This window comes from Aristolochia californica, unplaced genomic scaffold (genome assembly GCF_029961685.1).
Source record: "Aristolochia californica isolate CCGP_79_NKW_82.1479 unplaced genomic scaffold, dmAriCali1.0.hap1 SCAF_2, whole genome shotgun sequence".
NCBI classification, from domain to species: Eukaryota; Viridiplantae; Streptophyta; class Magnoliopsida; order Piperales; family Aristolochiaceae; genus Aristolochia; species Aristolochia californica.
The window spans coordinates 45,225,524-45,247,956 of NW_027181881.1; the positions used below are offsets into that span (position 1 = coordinate 45,225,524).

General features: G+C 37.0%; 3 protein-coding genes across 5 annotated transcripts; 2 read left to right on the forward strand and 1 right to left on the reverse strand.

Annotated features, from left to right (window-relative positions):
* Positions 1-1,658: 1,658 nt before the first annotated feature.
* Positions 1,659-9,892, reverse strand: LOC137956292 (uncharacterized). Of its 3 annotated transcripts, XR_011113237.1 has the most exons (10): positions 9,713-9,892; positions 9,519-9,621; positions 7,961-8,065; positions 7,130-7,215; positions 5,549-5,790; positions 5,267-5,456; positions 3,187-3,370; positions 2,129-2,438; positions 1,835-1,931; positions 1,659-1,726 (listed from the first exon to the last, which is right to left on the reverse strand). XR_011113237.1 is itself a non-coding variant. In XM_068803725.1 (9 exons), exons 1-8 carry the CDS (start codon positions 9,763-9,765, stop codon positions 2,133-2,135), a joined length of 1,209 nt encoding a protein of 402 aa, XP_068659826.1. In that variant the 5' UTR covers positions 9,766-9,892; the 3' UTR covers positions 1,666-1,931; positions 2,129-2,132. The 3 variants fall into 3 exon arrangements, 2 of the variants coding, with proteins under 2 accessions (XP_068659826.1, XP_068659825.1); XM_068803725.1 differs by having other exon boundaries at positions 1,666-1,931; positions 5,609-5,790; XM_068803724.1 differs by having other exon boundaries at positions 1,666-1,931.
* A 570-nt stretch (positions 9,893-10,462) lies between these two features.
* On the forward strand, positions 10,463-13,376 carry LOC137957076 (uncharacterized). Its single transcript, XM_068804781.1, has 3 exons — positions 10,463-10,684; positions 11,461-11,643; positions 12,945-13,376. The coding sequence occupies exons 2-3, from the start codon at positions 11,485-11,487 to the stop codon at positions 13,125-13,127; spliced, it is 342 nt and encodes a 113-aa protein (XP_068660882.1). The 5' UTR covers positions 10,463-10,684; positions 11,461-11,484; the 3' UTR covers positions 13,128-13,376.
* Positions 13,377-14,371: 995 nt separating this feature from the next.
* Positions 14,372-20,772, forward strand: LOC137955707 (pentatricopeptide repeat-containing protein At5g04810, chloroplastic). Its single transcript, XM_068802786.1, has 10 exons — positions 14,372-15,347; positions 15,945-16,072; positions 16,358-16,498; positions 17,061-17,147; positions 17,317-17,470; positions 17,885-17,944; positions 18,112-18,540; positions 18,878-19,173; positions 19,336-19,465; positions 19,638-20,772. The coding sequence occupies exons 1-10, from the start codon at positions 14,496-14,498 to the stop codon at positions 20,178-20,180; spliced, it is 2,820 nt and encodes a 939-aa protein (XP_068658887.1). The 5' UTR covers positions 14,372-14,495; the 3' UTR covers positions 20,181-20,772.
* Positions 20,773-22,433: the final 1,661 nt, after the last annotated feature.

Consider the following 22,433-nt stretch of genomic DNA (forward strand, 5'->3'; position numbering starts at 1 on the left):
GAGGGTAGAGGAGGTTCGGGTCCACAACGACGAAGGGATGCTGACGGTAACCACACCAGGAAGCTAATTTCAGTCCTTAACAGTTTCAGTCGACGCCTTCATCTTCTTTTCTCTTTCCTGTATATTTTCCCATTTTTTCGATTGTCCAAAAACACGCGGGGGAAGCAACACAGCACGCTGGGACCAACACCGGTCGCCATCTGGTCCCAGCCCCAACCTCCAGCCATCTCTCCCTACTCAGGCTTACTGCTGCCGCTGCCTGTCCTCATCTCTTTCTCTTGCTCTTCCGTCTAGACCTGTCCAAGACCAAGGACTAGCTACGCCTGTAAAGGCCCCAGCCTTTGTCTGCCATCCAAGGCCAAAGACTTCAGAAGAAGTTTCCAGTTACGTAAGGTGGTAGTCAGCCTGGCTGAACCAATTAATGATGACTAAATGAATCGGAATTCCGAACCTCCCGATAGCTGAGGCGCTGTTGCAGCAAACCCAACGGCCAAACGGGAAGCCTACTGGCCTGTAACGTGCAGCTTCTGTTTGTAGTTTCAGTGTTTCACAGGCCTACCTCGATCATGAACCTACTTTATGATCTAAATTCCAAGTATTGGGAACGGAATCTTCCTTTCTGGTTTTCTAATCAAAACAAGACGCGGACCTGTTAAAATGAGTTGAAGCATTGGGTTAATTCAGTCTGACATTCATTCGGGAAAAAACAAACAGTATCCAATCTTGTTGGAATGTGCATTTTAGTTTCTTTTGCTTGTCTTAGGACTTGAGGTGGTTCAGGGTTTGAGGGGGAAGCAAGCTTTGAATAAGAGTGTTAAAAAATAATTCTATATGAATTAATAAGTATAAAGATCTTGAGGTTATTAATTAGAAAAAAAAATTCTTAAAGTTGGCTAGTCATTTTAGGATGATCTTTGACCTAATTTCACTTAGTATTAGAACAGATACTCATATATAAGTCTCTACCCAAATTATCCACATATAAAACTACAAAAGAGAGCCTACAGGTAAGGGAAAATATTAAGAAATAGTCTCACATAGGTTAATGAATACAAAGATTTTAAGATTATTAGTTAAAAAAGAGGTTTTCAAAATTGGCTAGTTATCTTGGGATAAACCTTGACTCAACTTCACATAAAAAAAAAAATTAACATAGAAAATTTTTTTAGGTTTTAATAGTTTGTTTCTTCCTAACCAGTTTCTTGCTTCGAGTGTCATGCTTGTTTCTCTGCAAATAGCTAAGACAATGTTGTGGTGCTCTTGAATGAAAAGTTTGGGTCCACTGTGTTGGACGCTCTTCAGCTAATCATTTGGTTCCTCCCTGACAGATCGAACCTTGGTACCTCAGTGGGCACATTGAAGGGTTTCTCAACAAGTGAATGTTTTTCGAATTAAATTTCAGGGGAACCTGCAGCATGATCGGATTCTATGAGTACAGGGGTATACTACTGAGGTACTTTAATGGATAGGGAAGGGAACAAAGCACTCTTGCTTCAATGCCCACCCAAGCTTTTGTTAGTCAGCTCATGGAAACATGCCCATACACATCTATCTGCCTCAATTGAATATGATATGTGTGCAAAATGGTAAACTATGAGGCAGCTCAAGACTGCTGAGAATGATGGATCATCACAGAAACTAAAACTCAACAAAGGTCCCGTGGTTTTTCATTTACAGTATATAGTCGAAGTTTAACACAGTTCCAAATATACAGTAGAGTGGTTTGCTGCAGAATAACAAATATTTTCTATCAGATTCCTAGGAGCCAATCCCATCAACTAGATTTAAGTAACAGAATCCATAGGCGGTCACTAGGTACATTCTAAAAGGGTACCTCTAAGAGCAAAAGACTGAATTTTGGGGAATACACTCCACAACACTCCGGTACACTGGTACACTGTTATTTCATACTTTTAGAGGCACCACACTTTCTGTACATGCAAATGTAGTTAGAAAAAATAGCCACTTGAATTTTTTAAATACATCTCAAAAAAAAAAAAAAAAAACAATAGACAAATATTCAAATTTAGAAGATTATTTCTTTCTGTCTTTTCTTTGAACTCCATAAACTCAGAAGAAAATTAATAAGAAATTGCCAACAACAACCTCTGGAGAACAGAGAATTTACCAATTCAGTCACTAGAATTCGCAAGCCCAACCATATTAAGCATGTGGCGATCCTCCTTAAACCTCTCCAAGACAGTTCCTTTCACAAGGTTGGGTTTTTCTTCTTCTCTTCCTTTTACCACTACTCCCCAACACTCTATTACTTCTGGGTAAATCTTATTTTCCCTTGACAGACAAGGATTATTGAAAGTGCTGCATACGAATGTATGTCCATGATCGAAACTTTCAGACAGGAAAAGGCCAAAATGATTTACTTGTCCCCCAAATCCGATGCCATTTGGAATGCTCACTGAACTGAAATTTGCAGCACACTTGCAACGGAGAGATCATGAATTAGACCATGCAGTCTTCTTATATTAGAAAAATGATGTGAATGGTACCATGCATGTAAAAGAGCATGTGCAGACAACAACAACTTTTGGCTTTTCAGCAAGTCTCGTTCATATCAAACCAACATTATAAAATAATTATGATTTGAACTTTCTCTACATATAATAGGCCATCTGGGTCCATGAAGAATATTCAAAAGAATAGCACAGGGGGTTTGTCCAAAGAGAGAAGGAAAAGCGACAACTAAAAGAACTAAGGAAAGAATCATAAAGTGAAGTTAATTCATCAATTTATGCTTTTAAATTCTGATTAGATAAAGGGGTATTTATACCATTTTGTTATTAGAATGAGGCTTTCACTCAATAAAAAGACATAGGATTGATAGATAAGACTAATTGAACTTAAACCCTTGTTCTCTCTCTCAAACTGTCTCTTCTAAACATCTTCTATATTTCTCTTCTTTCTCTATTGATCACATGTTATGACAAATCCTATATCATTTAACCATGTGGTAGACGAGTTAAATCATCCAATGCTGCACATCCCATCTTTTATTGATTTAACACAAACATAGTGGTTTTGACAATGTACTCCCCTTTTTCTCCATCTAACAAAGCTGAATACTGAGACAAAGCCATATAAAGAAGAGTAGGCAGATAATTAACAACACCCATATAAGGCTCTTATCATCAGACAAAGAGATGAGAAAAGGCACAAATAGTTGCCTACCCATTGCAAATTACTGTTTGCTCCAGTAGGCCGAAATATGGACGCTTTTGGATATAGCTGGAAGAGAAAAGATTTCATATCCCCGTAGAAGTCACTCTGTCTCTCCCAAGGCTGAGAGGCATAACCCCCATATATGTATCCTTCTTTGTCTTTGATAAGCAGTACAGTAGGCTCATCCCCAGCTCTGCAGGACAACAGAACATTCACCCTGTCTGTTATATCTGACTTTTCAGAAATGGGAAAACACTACAATAAGAAAATCTTTGCAAGAGAAATATAGAATACACATCAACTCCAAAATCATGAGGAAAATCTACAGAACTCAGGGTTTATGACTTCGCTGAATGAGATGAAAATACATGGTTTTCTGACCTGCGACTATCGGATCAACCAAGATTTTAAGGGGGGGTCAGGTCAAGAGGTCAGACTTGCCCTTCTGTTTTGGGCAAGTTGGGACTCACCCCCAGTCCATCTCTGGAGTCGGGACTCACTCCGAATCAAGGTTTGACGATTCCAGGTCGGAAAAACTTGGAAAATAATAAAGCAGAAAAAACAATCACAAGATCTAGGAAAAGAGAAGGCTCCAAAACCTTATTTTCAAATACTTCCTCCTTGACATCCAACTTTTCTACCTCCAAAGTATTGAAAGAAGCAACCTTAAGCAAATATCAAGATTTCCCTCATAGAAGGATACCCACCCATCTCCACTACTCAACAATCCAGAGAATGGATCTTTACTGAGTGCAGATACATCCCAACAACAAGAGATAATCACCCTATCAATAGCTACCAATAACAATGTCATGCATATGAAAGGACCCACTTGTCCAGCCTCCAACCACTGGTCTTTCATATACAAGGTCAAGCAGACAGCAGTGATCATTAAGGTCAAATGCCATCACTGTGTCCCACATCATCCATCCCCTTACCCTTCTCCCAGTGACTAGTTCAAGAGAACCACTCCACCTCATAATTTCAACTTTCGCACAGATAGCATATCATCCATCCCCTGGTTTGTGCCCCTTCAGATTGATCACTGAGACCTTTAACAAGCACAATGCATCATACTTTCAGAGACCTGAGATCAACTCATAAAAACCTCAGCAATCTTGGTCTCGATGGCTCTTAAAGTGTTTGAATGACAGGTATGACGTTTGGTGGGGACGCCAGTATGCCCATCAGGCTTAGTGGACCCACCAATTATGATTGAAATCATTTTTATAATTTTTTTTATTTTATTTTATAGTTTATCTTTCTTGATTTTACAGGATTTGATCAGATAGTGATCTTATCTATCTTGAAATTTAAATTTTAAATTTATTTTTATTTAATTTTTTTTATTTTATTGGATTTGATCAAATAGTGATCTTATCTATTTTGAATTTTAGATTTCAATTTTAGTTATTTATAGGCTGTAACAAGATGTTGAGGGTAGCATTCAAGATGAATTAATAAAATCTCCCTGTTTCTGGTCTCTCCCTCCCCTTTCTTCTTCTTCTTCCCCTAGTTCTTCTTTCTTCTCTATTCTTCTTCTTCTAAATTATTCTCCTCTATTCTCTTATTTCCCATTCCCAATTCTTCTTTGTTTCTCTCTATTTTATTCCTTTCTGTTTCTAATTCCAGCAATTAACCGACATTCGCATACGTTAATTAAAATTCACGCCTCGTCCCGCATCACCATTATAGTCACCTTATGTTTCCACTAAAGGTACACATCAATGGCGAAGGCCCTCGAGATCATGGATTGGCCAAAACACAGCCATTAACTTTTGAAGGAAATTGATGTTGTTCTTATTGGAATAGAATTTTTTTAATGAATATTGACTAGACATGCACACAACACCCTAATACCCTGGAGAGACTTGAACCCAAGACCTCACACTAAAACCCCCATAAATAGTGTATATATCTTCTCCTTGAATAAGACTATTTGAAGTATACATATATAAATTAAACTAATGATAGGGAATCTGAAAAAGGTCTGAATATTTCTTCATTTTGTACTATTTCTTCACTTTTGTTCCTGTAATCTAGAAACGAAATGCAAAAATTGACAAAGACAGAGTTAAGAGGTACTCACGTTATACTACCAAAAAATGTATTGAAGCTTAGACCATTAACTGAACTATTATAGAGAAGCTTCCAAGCCTCCAGTTGATCTTGAGAGAGTGCACCCCCTATATGCCAAGCATATTCTTTCCTCAAAATTACCAGATCTGAATTAACATGCTCGGGACACAATAGATGAGGGACATGAGAGCCTGGTCTCCCTGCACCAAGAGTATCCATAGTATAGTTTGTTATGTGAGGATGAAAAGCATGTGACTGAATGAAACTGTAAGCATTAAATGAGGAGGGAGACCAGGGTTAGGTGGCATCAACAAGCTTCCAAGAAATTTCCTCAAGGATGGCAGAAAATTACACCATATCCTAAAATCCTCCACAGACATGCTATTTTCAGCACATCCTTCAATTTTCCTTGAAAAAGTTGCAGCATTGAGAAATGCATCAATGATTTCTTGACATGAAACCACCTCATTCTCAGCATGTGGTGGAGAAAAAACAGCACCAAGTACTGAAGTTAAAACAGCTTCCAGATCTGACCTGGCAGGTACTTTAGTAAAGTTAGGAAATTATTCCACACAAAGAGAACAGAAAGCAATAAAGATATATTTTTATGCAACTTCAGCATAAATTACCAAGAGAACTCTTTATGACTGGATTACTCCAGCAGCACCTAAAGTTTAATATATAAAAGGCTACACTTACACCACAACATAAATATTTACCGCATATTTGTTTTGTAAAGAAACTACAGAATTTGGATTCAGATCCAAATGAGTTATGTGCACTTATTCTAGTCATTAGATATAAATTTAATAGCTTCAATTCCATCTCTTCCTATTTACATTCTTTTCTTTGCCTATATATTAGAGATTGATGTCTATCTAAGATCTTTTTCATTGTTCTCGGTTTCGAATATAAAATGGAGACAATAACAATTATTCCAATTTTTTAGAATCTGGCAACATTTTAAATACCATGACTTTCTATATAGTGGAAAAAATAATTATTAAGACGGATAAGAGAAAAATGTTTAAATCATATTTTCTCTAAACAGTGTATGTTTTCCCCAAAAACACTATATACAAGTGACTCAGTCATATTTATTCAACCCACTGCAGTATAGGTGCCTTGAGTTGACTCTTGTGCATCATTTATGAATATCATGGGCATCTATCTACTCTTTCTATTCTCAATTGGGGTAATGAAACTACAAGCAATACATGAAAAGTGAAAAGTTTTACAGACATGACATAATGTAATCATCCATTTAGAGCTTCTTAAAAGTGCAAAGAAAGGCAGAAACAAATCAATCAAAGACTTGGAGTAGGCTGTCCTGTACTTGTAGGATGATTTTTTTTAATGTTGAATAATTTAATGAAAAATATCTCAAAAGAAAATACAAGAAGGAGGGAATCCCAGCCCAGAAATTACCAAGCGAAAGAGTGCCCAAAAACAAGTTGCTGAGAAACACCATCTTTCACTAGCGGAATGAGAAAGAGTTGGTTGTTATTTGAAAAAAAAAAGGAACCCACATATGATGAGATAAAAATGCTAATAGAAGAATCATCATAATTGTTGAAACAATTTAACCTCCTTGTAGATATTATATTTATTTCTTCTTTTAGTAGGAAGAAATTTAGTAGATCTTTTTCTGGTTTTTCTTTTCTTTTTTGTTACTTAAGGGTTACCCCACTTCTTGAGCAGAGAAGATCTCATCCTTTAAGCAAAGTCTGCCCATTTAATCACATATAAGCATTAATTTCTGCCTCTAGATGATTATGCCACTAACTTTAGCTTACTGACTACAAGTTGAAACCTACACAAATTGCCAAAAACAAAGGAATACAATCAACAATGACCATATATCAAATTATACCTTCCTACAATGCCATCTCCAGTCACATCCACCAATTGATAAATGAAATCCTCAATTTCACGTGGAGATCCTTTTTCATATACTGCCTTTATCAAAAATTACAAAACAGAGATAGAATCAGTATTAACTAATAAAGGGAAGAAACTATTTACAGAAATTTATTGCTTGAAGTATTTTTTGAAAACAATTGCTTGAAAGTTATCTTAAGCTACATGATCCATGAAGAAAATCAAACCAATAATGAGTTTCACTAAAATTATGAGGAACAAAGCTTGGAACTTACACACTTCAATTTTGCTAGTCCATATGAAAAAGAATTCCTTGCTTCAAATCGAATAGGATGATATGAGGAATAAAAGTTGTTATCTTCCTAAACATGATCATTGTGTGCATACCAAACATCAATAATGACAATAGTGACACCAATAAATTAATAAAGTAAGACAAATTAACTTATTTTTCTTAAAATTTACCAAAACAACATTATATTTTTTTAAAAACAATTTCCAATTGACACAAGTTATTTATTTAAAGAAAGTCTTTTGCACAAAGATTTCAAGAATAATATAGATTATTGTGTTGAAATACCCCTTACTTGCTAAACAAGTCATCATCCTGTCTATATCACGGTAAAAAGACATAGACCCAGTCTTCCATAAGAACTTGGAAGTTTTATAGCCTTTCAACATAATAAAAGTGAGGGAGGCAATCCATTTATGAAAACGTCACATCCAAATAGGTGGTGAATTGTGAACGAAAATTTTAAAGCTAAAAAGTATGGAGAGCTATCAGTATCATAATTTCTGAAACATGCATGTCCGAAACACTTACTTTTGAAATTACAAGATCCTGGAAAGTGAGCTTGCTGTCTTTGTTCTTCTGACTGACCAAATCAAACAACCTAGAACCCAATGGCTCATGGACACCAAAATATGCCTGAATTGTCACAAAATAAAATAAAACAAGATAGGAATTCATTTTTCCTTGAATTTTTATTTAAAGAAGAATATGTTTTGGTACTAGCTGCACAATAGAGAAAAAGACTTTCTTAAAAATAAACATTGAATGTGTTGGTTCATAACAGCAGTGGGGCATTACTAAAAAGGTTGCATAACCCCACAGCTTTGAGATCCTTAACATGATATATTTATTTGGAAATGATTTGGAGAAGCTGATGAGACTCATATAAATATATCACCCCTTTTCTAATGACATGATATATATGATCAGATACTGTGCAAGAAATTGCCGAGTTAGCATTACCTACAAATAGTGAGTCTCAAGTCCATCAAGCAAACAACATTATTCTCCATGACGAATATGTGCAAAGCTAGCTAAATAAAATCTTTTAGCCATGTCCAACTGAGGCTCAAACGCCTACATAAAGACACTCAGTTTAACACAGAAGGCAACTTGAGATAGATCCACAGACCAATTTAAGTTCTTGAGGAGGTCACACAATTACCAGACATTCATGGAGAAATAAGATGAGTCTTTCTTTAGAATTCATGTTTGATTTTTTTCCTTTGATAATACTTATCTTAAATGATTCCGCTTGCACAACCTTTAGAAAGTCAGCCTGGAATTTTGCTCTAAGAATGACTTGTAGAGAAGGCACAACTCAGCCTTCTTACCACTTAAGTTTATCTACAGAAGTGCCAGAATGAAATGGAGTTCTTGATAGTTTAGATCTCCGAATATTACTAATATAATAGGTGTCAGTTTCTTACACCATCTCAATGTGTATTCCGGTTCCTCATCAGACAACACCTACAGGCCAATCCCCTTCATGACAGTTATTTTATCATATTGATGTGTAGAGTCATAAGTTCTTATAAATGATGCTTTTAGTAGTTCAATTGTTCCAATCACATCAACTCTAACTGTCACTTGTAGTTTGGTTAGATGCTTTTGCACCACATATGTTTCAGATTTGCATCTGTCTAAGCATGGATAAATTCTAAGCTATACATTGACAGGTTAATCGGCTCTAGCGGTGAATGTTAGTGTAGGACTGCCGTATTTTAAAATTAGAAAGAATACAAAAGCCCCATCATCAAGACTAGTAGAACTGATTCTGACGATGTTGAATCATAGTCAGACATGAATTGGAGCAAGAAATCATTTTCACTAGAATATATGCTGACTGGTTAAATACTATTTCTCAATTTCTAATACTAGGCATTTTTTTTCTCCTGTCGGCTTTCCTCATAAACAAAAAAATGAATGACAAAAACACTACAACAACTCCCAATTACGTCCATTTCATTATGATACATAACTTGTAACCCATCCGGATAATAATCTGTGCGGTCCTTACAGGAAAATACTAAAAGAACCAAATTAAACAATAAAAATGAAAAGACAAAAACACTATAACAACTCCTACCTGAAAGACGGACGGATTGATAAATTTGCCATCGTTCTTTGATTGGACGGCAAGCGACTGAGAAAGGGATTTCAGGTCGTCAAGCTCATTCTGTGTAAAACTTCTGCAAGAGAAAATAAGATTTATGAGGCTACAGAAATGTTTACGAAAAAAAGAAAAAGGAAGACGTTGAGACTGGACAATTAGAAATTGACCGCATAGCAGTAGCTAAACGAGGATCGGAAGGAGCAGCCTGCGTATTGCCCATGACTGCGAAGTATCGTCGACCTCGTCGTGTTAACACCGTTCGGTGCAAATTCGGGCATCTGAGACTGATACCTCCCCGTTATAGAAACTCAGAGACAGCAGCGGAGTGGCCCGTTGCGCACCGAAAGGCCGTCTACTGTCACATATTCGAAGTCGGCCTGTAAGTGGCTCGGATCCGCCGCAACGTCACACATAAGCCGCGTTACAAAGTGAGGTGGCGCGAGTAAACTGAGCTGTCGGGTGATTCAGCGTTGCTAGGATGGTTGGACCAATGATGGATATCTAGTTCCTTACCCGACCCTCCGTTTTTTATCCATTCTCTGCCAAAATAGGGTCCACCCCACTAGACACCCAACCGCGGAACTCTACAATTAACGATTAAGATTAAGGGTTTGTTGAGCTTAGAGACAGAACCAGAGCATTAATTAATGTGAGATTAGGATTAAGCAAACGGTACTGATTTCATCTTGGACTGCTTACGCTAACGGTTTGCAGTAAGTGTTTATGTGGGCTAAGTTGTGTTCAATCGATGGCGTCTGTAGGGTGATGCGGATGGGTCCCATAGCATGTCTTAATATTTTTGTTACGAAGTAATGTGACACTTGGCGAAAATTGACGGTCCCAAATTCTAACACGGTCGCTTATATTGCCATTTACGTGCCAAGCACCGTTTCCCCAAATCTTAACGAACGTCTCACCGTCGTGACCGTCGTCTGTCCGGTTAAGCAATTGGACTATTCAGAAGTCAAAAAGACTCCCATTTGGCCACCGCAAGAAAGGGCACACGAAAGGGGAGGAGTGCTCCGGTGTCTCGGTGTCTCCACCTTCTGAATCTTAGACGTAGATTTCCGGAAGCAGTAAAACGGATGAAGGAGAATTTAATGGTTTGACGGAATGCCCGTCGCGTTGAGCTCCAAACTGTTAGTTTTCTTCTATGAACCCTAAAATCTTCTCGTGTTTGGTAGTTGTCTTTTCATTCTTGTTCGATTGCCTTTTTTTTATAACGAAGAAATTTGGTGTTGATGGTGAGGCATATGTCAAAGATGAATTCTTGATCTGGAAAAGAGTCTTCTGTCTATTAAAAAAAACTAAGAGAGAAAAAAAAGACGATTTATTGAAAATCGTCTTGTAGCAATGGGTGTTAAAAATGGAGAATGATGGTTTCATTTCAAAAAGATGCCACTAGAGCTGACTCCGGACGCCGTATCGGGGGACAACCAACCCCTGCTCGCAACAGGGAGGATGACAAGAAATCAAGGGTGGCTGTGCAGAATTGCGATGTTCGTGTTTGATCCCCTTTCAGTTCCCTTTGATGATTGACTTATAGAAGTAAAGAGTATTGATAATTACATTGTAATTTATGAAGAAAACAGTCATCTATTTTTTGTATCTATGGGGAATTAAGGAACAATGTTTTCATTTCCTATTATTCGAAATGTAAAATTAAGCAATAGCCAAAAATAGTTCGAACTTTGAAGAGATGTCTGGACGGTTGCTTGGTATCCATGATAGGAACAATATTTTAACTTTCACTTGCAATTTCATTCTTTTTAAATATGATATGGTGAAGTCTTTATTTTGAAATTAGGACTTTTTTAACTAATGGTTGGGGAGAACCAATTTCAGAGTTTCCTCTTTTATATGAAAGAGGAGTAAGCTCATGTTCTTCTTTGATTATAACATTTTTCTGTCACAGGTGCATGCAAAAATACTTTCAATAATGTCGAGACCCATGGTACTTGTTTTCCTGTTAGTGATACTAATCATCACATCCCAGTTTGAGTGGAAACAGCAACTTGTCAGTGATCTGGAGTCAAGTCCTAGTATTTCTCAGAAGCAGCAAAAGATTTTGAGGAAAGAGGAAGCTGTAAAAGAAAAAGTAAGCCTTCAGATATTTGCATATTTGACTACTCTTTGAAGTTCTCCCATTCTAATGTCATTCTGAAACTGTTCATTGAGGATTTGCTGTATTGCAATGCATTCGGCTGCCAATGCAGCACACAATCTTGAAGTAGATGTTGATGTAATAATGTGTCTGTGCAAGACCACTTGGTCCATTAATGGTGACATTGTCTGAAGTTGTTGAACATGGAAAAATCCAACCTGCCTATTTTATGTTGATGTTATAAACATTCTTAACATGCAGACACATACACAAATTGTATAGTTCACATGGGTATTGTCTGACTGGCTACTAAGCTTCTGTTTGTTCATCGTCACAAAATTGTAACTCCATTGTTTAACAGTATAAATGAAATGTATCAATAAAACAAATATGATTAACTTTTGCATTCCTAGGGTTGAATGATAGTATGTCTTTCTAGTCAAGAATATTGGGAAACACTTTTTTTAGTTAAGGACAAGTAAGAAGGGACTCCTGGGACAATACCTTTTTATTTGTCCTATTTGTGGAAGATCAATGAGTGTCTTCTAACTGGTAATTATGGTGCTAGCTGGAAAGCAGGTTGTGGGATTTCATCTGCTAAGACTGTCTTGAATGAAATATGAATGCATGAATGTTATCTAGTATTTCTTACCAGCCTGGAGTGTACAGGACTACCAATGGTTTTTGTTTTTTTTTTTGAATCACCATGTTGCAGTTTCCTCATATCCTCTTTCTTCATTCTTTGTTCGTTTTCTTCTTTGACTGGGATAGATTCTGATGTAAAAACTACCATTGGAAGTGATTATGTGCCCTGGTCTTGACAGAATTGATTGGTTAAAAGGCACACTGCAACTTGTTTACTGCAAAAATTCCCTGGATACTTATCCTCCTTTCTGCCCCATCCAAAAAAAGGAAAGAATAAGTTTTCTGCAGTTGTTTTGAATCAGCTTGGTTAATAAATGCGTTATTGTATCACCAATTTGTGTTTATTCTTCTTGATCTTTCGAGCTCAATATTTGATTTTATGAGTATTGACAAAGACTATCAAATTAAACCCCAGCTTGCACCAGTCCCCAGAAAAGGTCAGAATAAGTTATCCGCAGTTGTTTTGATACATCTGGGTCATGAAATGCATTGTTGTGTATCTCCAACTTGTGTTATGACTATTTGTTTACTCCTCTTGATGTTTAATTTATTCAGTGAGTATTCACAAGGACTATCAAATTTAAAACCCAGACTGGTAGCAACTTCTTGCATTTGTTCTTATTGCTATTCTTTGTTTGAATGTGTTGCAGATTATCTTGTCTCAGGAGAAGATCATTCAGAGACTCAATGAGCTTGTGCAGAGCCTTCGGGAACAGTTGCTACTGTGCAGAAGCAGTAACACTACAATACCAGAGATTGGAGGGTCTCCATCTACTGAAGTAGTTGAACTTGAGCAGCAGGAGCAGTTTCTTGAGGAGTCTCTAACTGTTTGACAATCATGTATTTTGGAATTTTTTAAACGTATATGGATCAGCAATAATTCCCTCTAGGAGTTATCATGTAACCTTAAAACCATACTGTTCCATATCTGAAATACCACTGCCAAAACCATACTGTTCCATATCTGAAATACCACTGCCATTTATTTAATTATAAGAGATCTCATGTAATCCTAAAACCTTGTTGGTCCGTCTGTAAAATACCACTGCCGTTTCAAGTCACCTTTAGTATGTGATTGCAGCTTAATTGATTCGTTCTCCTTGTGTATATCTCTTTGCCAATGGCTTTTTAAGCTGGACGGACTTCTCTCTGTTTAGCAGAATATCTCTCTTTATTGTTGCAAAGAGAGCAAAGATAGCTGCTCTATGGTTGGGTAGAGATTATGGGAGGGGAGGGGGTCATTGAGTGAAGGGAAGGGGAGGCCTACTCTCAATTTCATCTACCCGATTTTCAAATAGTGACTAAAAGGGATGTAGAAGTTTACTCTCCCCTTCAACCTCCATTACATGATTTAAACACCCAGTTCAAAGATGAATCGTGTAGATGAATGAATCGAAGATGAACTTTAAATTTTATATTTGTTGACTAACCCCCAAAGATGAATTGTGTATATGAATGAAACGAAGATTAACTTTAAATTTTATATTTGTTGACTAACCCCCTCGATGAATCGGTCCAATGAATGATAATGTATTATGGAGTCGTTTGTGCCACCGTAAGAAAACAAATAGACTAAAAAAATATTTTTTATTAATTTTTTTAGAAATTATTTTTATTAAAAAATTCTATTTGACTATTTTTTTTTTTGCTTGTGTTACCATAAGAAATAAAATTCAAAGTAAGAGGTAAGTAATAATAATCATTTTAATTTTATTGATTTAATTTTCTATAATTTTCTATTTGAGCAATAAAAAAATATCCTTTTTAACGTATATTAAAAGAATCAAGAGAAAAAAAAATTCTGTCCTTAAAAATAATATTAATAAAACAAATTATAACACTTTTCTCACGCTTTCTTATTAACACGAACATACTAAAGCTTAATTATTATTATCAAATCTAAGTTAGAGAGAGGGTTACGGGAACTTTTGGTTCGGTAAATCTCTTTGTCGTGAACCTTTCACTTCACACCCCCGAGGTTGCGCACAAAGAGTGCGTTACTCGTTGTAGAGGTGTTATGTTTCTAGCTCTTGCTTTCACAGTTAGGCGACACCGCACGTCAGATTCTATCACTCTACCTCGAAAAATCCCAAATCAACAAACCCCCTCTTCTGTTGGCTGTTACTTCCTCATCCTTACTCTCCTCCACTCGGTAGTCCGGTACTCTGAAGGTCTCACCAGTCTTTCCATGAGCAAGCCCTATGAATTCTCTTGTCATTTCCTCTCCCATTCCTCGCACGCTTCTCTACCCAAAATTCCAAAAGCCCTTTCCTGAATCCAGCACTGTTCGCGTCACCGGCGCCGTGCGCAGGCCGCTGAATTCGCCTCTGAAACCTGACGAATCCGCTGACCCTATGTTGGTTCCAGAGACGCCTTCGGGACCCAGAACGGTTTCACGGAATCCTCTCCGGAGTCTCACTAAGGGTTCCAATAATCAGAACCATCTGTCCGACAAGCTCTTCCTTTCGAGCAAAATATCTCCTCCTCCTCCTCCGCCACCGCCGCCGCCGCCTCCTCCTCAAGAAGTCGTTCTGGATTCCGAAGTTATAGATGCCGAAAAAAATAAAAATGGATCTTTGAATTCTTCCAATGCCGCTGCTTCTGCTAGCCCGGAATTCAGAGAAGAAGATAAAATTTTCGTGGGGAATCTCCCTCTCTGGATTAAAAAGCACGAGATAGCAGAGTTTTTTCGTCAATTTGGTCCTATTAAGGACGTGATCCTGATCAAAGGACATGACAACCATGAAAGAAACGTTGGTTATTGCTTCGTTTTATATGGTGGACCAACTGCTGCTTGCTCGGCTGCCAATGCAGTGGAGTTTGACGGCGTGGAGTTTCATGGGAAGACTTTAACCGTGAGGTTGGATGATGGTAGGAGGTTAAAGGCACGGGCCATGGAGAGGGAGAGGTGGGTGGCTGGTTCTGATGAGAGAGAGCATCGATCTGGGTGGCATGAGCAGAGAGAACGGTCTCGCAAAGAGTTTAAGAATGTTTTGCAGTCTGAAGTGGATAACTGGCAGGCAGTGGTGTCAGCTTTTGAAAGAATTAAGAAGGTTTGGAATCCCGGTCGTAAATTTTCATGTGAGAGAAAGAGAATTTACAAACTTCTAGGACGGTTGATACAAATAAATTTGTGTTTCACTTAATCAGGCAGTTGCTCTTGAACTTCTAGCATGTCTTCTGAGATTTCCCATCTTTTGGTATTAACGAAGCTTATATTGAGTTACGTTTTTTGTATCTTGAGTCAACTTTCAACTTCTAGACCCCTCTATTACCGGGTCAGTGCTTCCTTTGGTCTTGCCTTTCGGCCTAGATGTGCTTATCATCTGAATTCCGGGCACAGAACCTGCTTGGAGATGTATTATACGTGAAGAGCGTCACACGGTGATAGGAAATGTATAGTATGGCATATTTCCATAATTATCTAACATACTCTTAAGACCTGCTTTTGTAATTAATATTAAAAATAATACCAGCAAAATCTATTTTTGCTGGTTTAAACATGTAAGAACAGGAAAATTGCATATGCACTTTCTCACATGAATGTGTATCATCTTCTGTTGGGAAATTTATGTTTTTCTCCTTCATTTGATCATATATACTGGTCTCTGGTGCTGTTACCTAAATTAGTTTATCCTTTTCTTGAGCAGCCTGCTAGAGGAGAGTTTGGGTTGATGGTGAAATTTTATGCAAGAAGAGGAGACAAACATCATGCCCGTGCTACTTTTGAAAGCATGCGTGCCAGGGGAATCGAACCCAATTTATATGTCTATACTAAGTAAGAACAGTTGTTACATGTCTGATTCCTTTAAACAGATTTGATCCATATCTCCTGGTTTATTTATTTATTTCAGTTTGAAAATATTTATATATCGGAAATGGGAATATAATGTTGATTTCATTCTTGTATAATTATTAAGTTTTCTTATTTTCTTGTGTCTCGTTTATTATATTTTCTTTGTTACAAATGATGATGCAATTGTGACAAATAAGCTATACAGTGTCCTCTTTCAAATTTTTTTGGGTTCACTACCCTCATTGAGGAGATATTCATTTCATGCAGCCTTATTAACGCTTATGCAGAGGCTAGAGATATGCGTGGAGCCTTGTCTTGTGTGGAAGAAATGAAGGCTGAGAATATTGAAATGAGTTTGGTTACATATAGCATTCTCATCAAAGGATTTTCTAGTATTGGTGATATTAAGTAAGCTAAACTTCAACATCTTTCCCTTATGTTGATTTTGTTGGCAACTTAACTTTATTTCTTCTGCATACTGCATTTCCATGGTTTAAAAATTAACCATTTTGTGAACATTACTGTGAAAAAGTTCAATGGGACATACCAATGCAATTGTCTGGTTTCCTGAAAAATGAAAACCTTGAGGAGAATCAGTTGACTTGGAGTTGTTTAGGACTTTTTCTTTCCCTCACGAGAGAAAAATGACGAATTGAATAAAAGTTCACTTCCTTACAATCATTGATTTCTTTGTAGATGATTTAGTGATAGGAACATGATTTTTCCTTCTGTATCAAGTCTGAGCATAGAAAAGTGAAGATCATTCTTTTCGTTTTTTGACATTTTCCTGGTTCATGTGCTTGTTATTTGGCTAAAGTTTATTCCTACTAAAATTTCTATAGTCATGACTCAACTAGTGAAAATAACTTGGATATCAAAATCTGTCTTTGTGAATTGTTTTGGACATTAAGAGGTTGTTTGTAGCATATTGCCTTCTACACTCTCATAATTTCTTTTGTCGATTTGGAAGAGCTGCAGAGAGGTGGTTTAGGGAGGCAAAGCAGAAGCTTCCAGTGTTGAATGATAGAATTTATAGTCACATAATTGATGCTCATTGGTAAGTAATTTCTGATGAATTTACAAAATGATTACTTCAAACTGGAATTTCTGAAAGTCTGAAGTAGAAGACATCTCAGCAAGTCCTAGCTTCTATATCCAGCATTTCAATGTGCAGAGTTAGAAGGAAAAAATTTCAGCTTTCCTAATGTGATTTTTAAATGATGCAGCCAAATTGGTAATATGTCTCGCGCTGAAGACTTAGTGAGGGAGATGGAAGAAGAAGGAATCGATGCTCCCCAAAATCTATACCATTCTATGATGGATGGCTACACAAAAGTTCTGAATGAGGAAAAATGTTTGATTGTGTTTGAAAGGCTCAAGGTAGAAATTCTTTGAACATCAGAACTGCATGTAGTTATAGATGGATAACTCTTTTCAAACAAGAAAGCACTTGTAAAATGTGACTGGTTCTACTGGCTTCAATTGGGTTTCAAAAGAAATATAGTTTTGAGCTAACCAATTTAAGGCTTTTTTTTTTTTGTTTAGAATAACCAATTTAAGGATTTTTTTAAATGAGAAGAATCAATTTGAGGCTTAATCAGTTCCTTCTTAAATCAATTTGAGATGCCAAAAGTGTTTGTTTTCCAACTGAGGAATAATAAAATGATCATAATACCATATATGTATCCAATCCGCTACCTCTCTCAAACAATGTATAGCAGTGTTGTTTTCTGTATTTTTTATTTTTTTATATTGTTTGCATTTACTAACTTTACCCCATTGATATTACTAAAGGAATGCAGTTTTACACCTTCTGTAATCAGCTATGGATGTCTTATCAATCTATATACAAAGGTTAGAACTTTGTCTTTTATTGCATTTGCACAGTCAGTATAACATGATATTGCACAATGGGAATTTGTTTATTTTTTATGTTTTTTTTAAGATGTTTAAACCTTTCTTCATTTGTTATCTTTATTTAACCGTTAAATTGTTCGTATGCTTGGTTTTTCCCTTTTCAGATTGGGAGGGTTTCCAAAGCTTTAGAAGTTAGCAGAACTATGGAATCACATGGCATTGCTCATAACAGAAAGACTTATTCTATGTTGATTAGTGGATTCGTGCAGCAAAATGATTTCTCAAATGCATTCTCGGTTTTTGAGGACATGATGAATGCAGGTGTGAAGCTCGATGCTGTCCTCTACAACAATATTATTGAAGCATTTTGCAAGATGGGTAGCACAGACCGAGCAATCAGGCTTGTGGAAGAGATGCAGAAGGAGAGGCATAGGCCTTCTGCTCGAACATTTACACCTATCATACGAGCTTTTGCCAAAGTTGGAGATATGCGAAGATCTTTGGAGACTGTGAATTTGATGCGGCAATGTGGGTGCATTCCAACTGTCAAGACTTATAATGTTGTATTGGATGGGCTGGTTGAAAAACGACAGGTAATTGATTATGTAAAGAGATCAGAAGGCAGTTAAATGGCTTGTAAGGCCTTATCAGCATAATGATCATATAGCTAATTCGACTTTTTACCAAGTAGGACATATGCCATAAATTGGAAATGTTGCAGAAGTTACCTGTATGAAACCACTGCTTCACATAAAGTGAGCACTTCAAACATGTAGTTCCTATGCCACAGGTTTTCATAGTTATGATTATCTGGCCTACCATATAAACTGAGTGAATCTTGTAGTTTATATGATCAATGACAATTTATCTCATGTGTTGATGCATTTAAGTTGATATTCTGTATTAATTTCATTACTTATGAGTTTGCAGATGGAGAAGGCCATTGAAATACTCAGTGAAATGTCACTAGCTGGTATTGCTCCAGACGAGTGTACCTACACAACCATCATGAAAGGTTATGCTTCTGTTGGAGATACTGGTAAAGCCTTTGAGTATTTCAACAAAATCAAAGAAGAGGGTCTTAAACTTGATATATTCTCCTATGAGGCATTGCTCAAGGCTTGTTGTAAGGCTGGCAAAATGCAGAGTGCTTTGATAGTAACGAAGGAGATGAGTAGTCAAAACATTCCAAGAGGCACATTTGTTTATAACATTTTGATTGATGGGTATGGATGCATTTCAATTGATAAAATTAAATTTATTATTTGAGACAACTTTTCTTTTAAGAATGAACAGTCATCATGCTTCTGTTTTATTTGATTCACTATTTCTTTTCTGTCATTTCACTGAGATGTGGTTAAACTTTGCAAATTCTTTGCATTCTGCAGGTGGGCACGTAGGGGAGATGTATGGGAAGCGGATGACTTGATGCAGCAAATGAAGCAAGATGGGGTGAATCCCGATATTCACACGTACACTTCTTTCATTAATGCCTGTTGCAGGGCTGGAGACATGCAGGTAATTCTCATGTGATAGATCATATTTCATTGCTAAGACATCATTTTTTATTATTGATCCCCTTTTTTCCTGAAAAGGTTGTGGTGAAACTGTTGGAGCACGCTTGTGGTTGGTGAATGTTTTGTTGCTGTTGAATTGCTTTTCGTTAGTGATTCCTGTACTTTTCATGCAGAGAGCAACAAAGGCGATTGAAGAGATGGAGGCAATAGGACTGAAGCCAAATTTAAAGACCTACACCACACTAATCCATGGGTGGGCTCGTGCTTCTCTTCCAGAGAAGGCCTTAAAGTGTTTTGAAGATATAAAGTTAGTGGGTTTGAAGCCAGACAAGGCTGTTTATCATTGTCTGATGACAACATTATTGTCAAGGGCTGCCACTGTTGCTGAAGAATATATTTACTCAGGGATGTTAGCTGTCTGTCAAGAAATGTTTGAAATTGGATTGACTGTTGATATGAGAACGGCAGTTCACTGGTCAAGATGTCTGCGCAGGATAGAGAGATCGGGGGGAAAACTCACTGAAGCCCTGCAGAAGACTTTCCCTCCTGATTGGACTTCAAGTGAAGTACTTTCGGAGCTGAATTCTTCAGGTCGAATTGGAGGTTCCTCGGATGATTATCATACTGCTCCTGATGATGATTCTGTGGTTGATTATGATGGAAGCGATGAGGAAGACAACGATGGTGATGATAATGACCACAACTTCTGGTTTTGATTCATTCTAAGCTTGTCGATTGGTTCTGCAAGTCTATGAAGATAGAGAGGTGACGGAGCACTACGAGTTGCAGCCTTGAACTCCAAGAGAAGTAGTACACTTTTGAAGTGCTTTCTGACGAACCGTGAACAGTATTTGTCACTGTGCCAGCACAATCACTGTTATCAAGTTGCATGCTCTGTTCAAGAGTACAAATGATGGAGATTTCTAGCAATGGAGATCATTGTGTTGCAGTTGAAACAGAAACAAACGTCCGGACTAATGGATTGCTACTTATCTGTGACTTTTTGTGTCAGTCACACAGGTTACGCAGATCAAAGGATACATATCCTAGAGAGTTTTGCCAGGAGGATAGACTGTAGAAGTAAAATCTTGTAGAAGACTCCAAAGAGGATCATCAATGAGATGTTCTTGCAGTTTTTGTAAATTTCATGCATGGCTTGTCAAATTTCTGATCATGTGAGTAACCCAGTAATGCCCAGTACTCCTGTAGTCTGATTGCTATTTTACATGTTTTCGTAGAATCTAATGACCTTGATGATGAAAAGGGGAGAGACCACCTCTCCTTGCTCGTTACTGATGCTATGAGAAACTAAAGTGGATGTGATTTTGCTTGGTGATGCTTGAGGAATTTAACAGGTCAGAAATAAGTAAACTTACATGATGGAGACTTTTCTTTTCATCAGATTTTTCGTGGAGGAGAAGCAGCTTGTAGTAAGAAAACAGTGAGTTCTATTAAAAAACGGAATGGACGAGTTTCCTGGGATTATTCTCCTCTTTCCATGAGGCCTATTTGGAACCCATAGAAAAGGAAAGGAAAGGAAATGTATTTTCTCTTTGTTTGACAAATAAAAAATACGGCCTGTTTAGAACCCACACGAAACAAAAGAAAATAAAAAAAAGGAGAGAAAAATATTTTTTGTTATTTAGCCGTAAATAATCATTGAGAGAAAAGAAAATAAGAGGAAAAATTACTTTCTATTAGTTAATAAATTTTCTCTTGATAGAATTTGGGGAGAAAATAAAAGAAATATAAATTTGAGAGAATTTTAATTATCAAAATTGTTAAATATTACTATTTTTTTCTTTTAGCGCTTTCGTCATGTATCCATAAGAGAAATTATATTTTTTTTTATTTTATCTCTCATTTTTCATGGGTATCTAAACTAAGATATAACACCAGTAAGTTTTTCAAAAACTTACTCTGTACTGGATTCGATGACACATCTAAAAACGAAGGAACTCCCCACCATTTTAATATGTTACAGTGCCATCAATGAGAGATGAATAGAGGCAACTTATGGAAGAGGATTTGGTGAAAGGAAATTTTGCTGAGAGATAATGGAAACGCATTATGAACCCAGCCACCAGTCATTTATGTGCCATTCATGGTCGAGCCCATCAGGTGTACGTAGGGAGACGCCACCCCATGCTGCCGTGGTCCTTAATCATCTGTCACCATTAATAAATTTCAGATTAAATGTGGAGATGCAAGCATTGGTCTTAGGAGTTAGACAGTAAATGGCATTGATGGTGGAGATCATGGGAAAGTGGGAAAGGATTTTTTTACTGATGCAAGTAGATGACTTCTTTAGTTATTTGATTTAAAGGCCTCATTTAAAGGCCTCTGTTTTGAGGTTTTTATGGTGGATGCAGTGAAGAGACACGACTTGAAAGGGGTTGGTTCTGCGAAACTGTGTTCCAGCGAGATATCAATTAGAGGGGGATCATTCTAATAGTATTCACGTTAATGGAGGATCTTGATTACCATTTGTATTAAACTGCTTCCAAGAAAATTTGAAAGAGCTTCAATAACCTTGTAATGTCCCTTGAACATGGGGCTGTAAACTGTGTACAGATGAAATGGATGTCTTGAGTACCCTTTTGACTTGATGACTCAATCTTATAAATGATCTCATCAAGTTTGCCTTTAAAAAACGAAGTTGTTTTCATATATTTATTTTGCTGGATTAGAGCCAGAAGGTGAATCTCCTGACTTTTAGGTACTTTTTGAGCCTTGACAAGACCTATATATGCTTCACTGGTTATAGTTTCTTTCCCAAAACGTTGAATCAGGATAAGTTGCTGAGGTGAGGGTGATTGGATGTGACAGGGCTATCTCTCTAAACTCTACCCTGGCTCCCTGTTCTCTTCTCTGATTACTTTGCTGTCCGTGATAGGTTTTTAAACTGCATAAAATGGAATCAATGCTATTCCACACGGTACCCATATAAATGAAAAACTCTGATTCCA

Excerpts from the sequence above, each read along its gene's own strand:
- LOC137956292 (XM_068803724.1), bottom strand. The coding sequence starts at position 9,765 with ATGGGCAATACGCAGGCTGCTCCTTCCGATCCTCGTTTAGCTACTGCT. Across the intron at positions 8,066-9,518 it reads TCAATCCGTCCGTCTTTCAG|GCATATTTTGGTGTCCATGA; the intron begins GTAGGAGTTGTT and ends GTGACAATTCAG. Across the intron at positions 7,216-7,960 it reads AGGATCTTGTAATTTCAAAA|GCAGTATATGAAAAAGGATC; the intron begins GTAAGTGTTTCG and ends TTTTTGATAAAG.
- LOC137955707 (XM_068802786.1), top strand. The coding sequence starts at position 14,496 with ATGAATTCTCTTGTCATTTCCTCTCCCATTCCTCGCACGCTTCTCTAC. Across the intron at positions 16,073-16,357 it reads AATTTATATGTCTATACTAA|CCTTATTAACGCTTATGCAG; the intron begins GTAAGAACAGTT and ends CATTTCATGCAG. Across the intron at positions 19,174-19,335 it reads TATAACATTTTGATTGATGG|GTGGGCACGTAGGGGAGATG; the intron begins GTATGGATGCAT and ends TGCATTCTGCAG.
- LOC137957076 (XM_068804781.1), top strand. The coding sequence starts at position 11,485 with ATGTCGAGACCCATGGTACTTGTTTTCCTGTTAGTGATACTAATCATC. Across the intron at positions 11,644-12,944 it reads AGGAAGCTGTAAAAGAAAAA|ATTATCTTGTCTCAGGAGAA; the intron begins GTAAGCCTTCAG and ends AATGTGTTGCAG.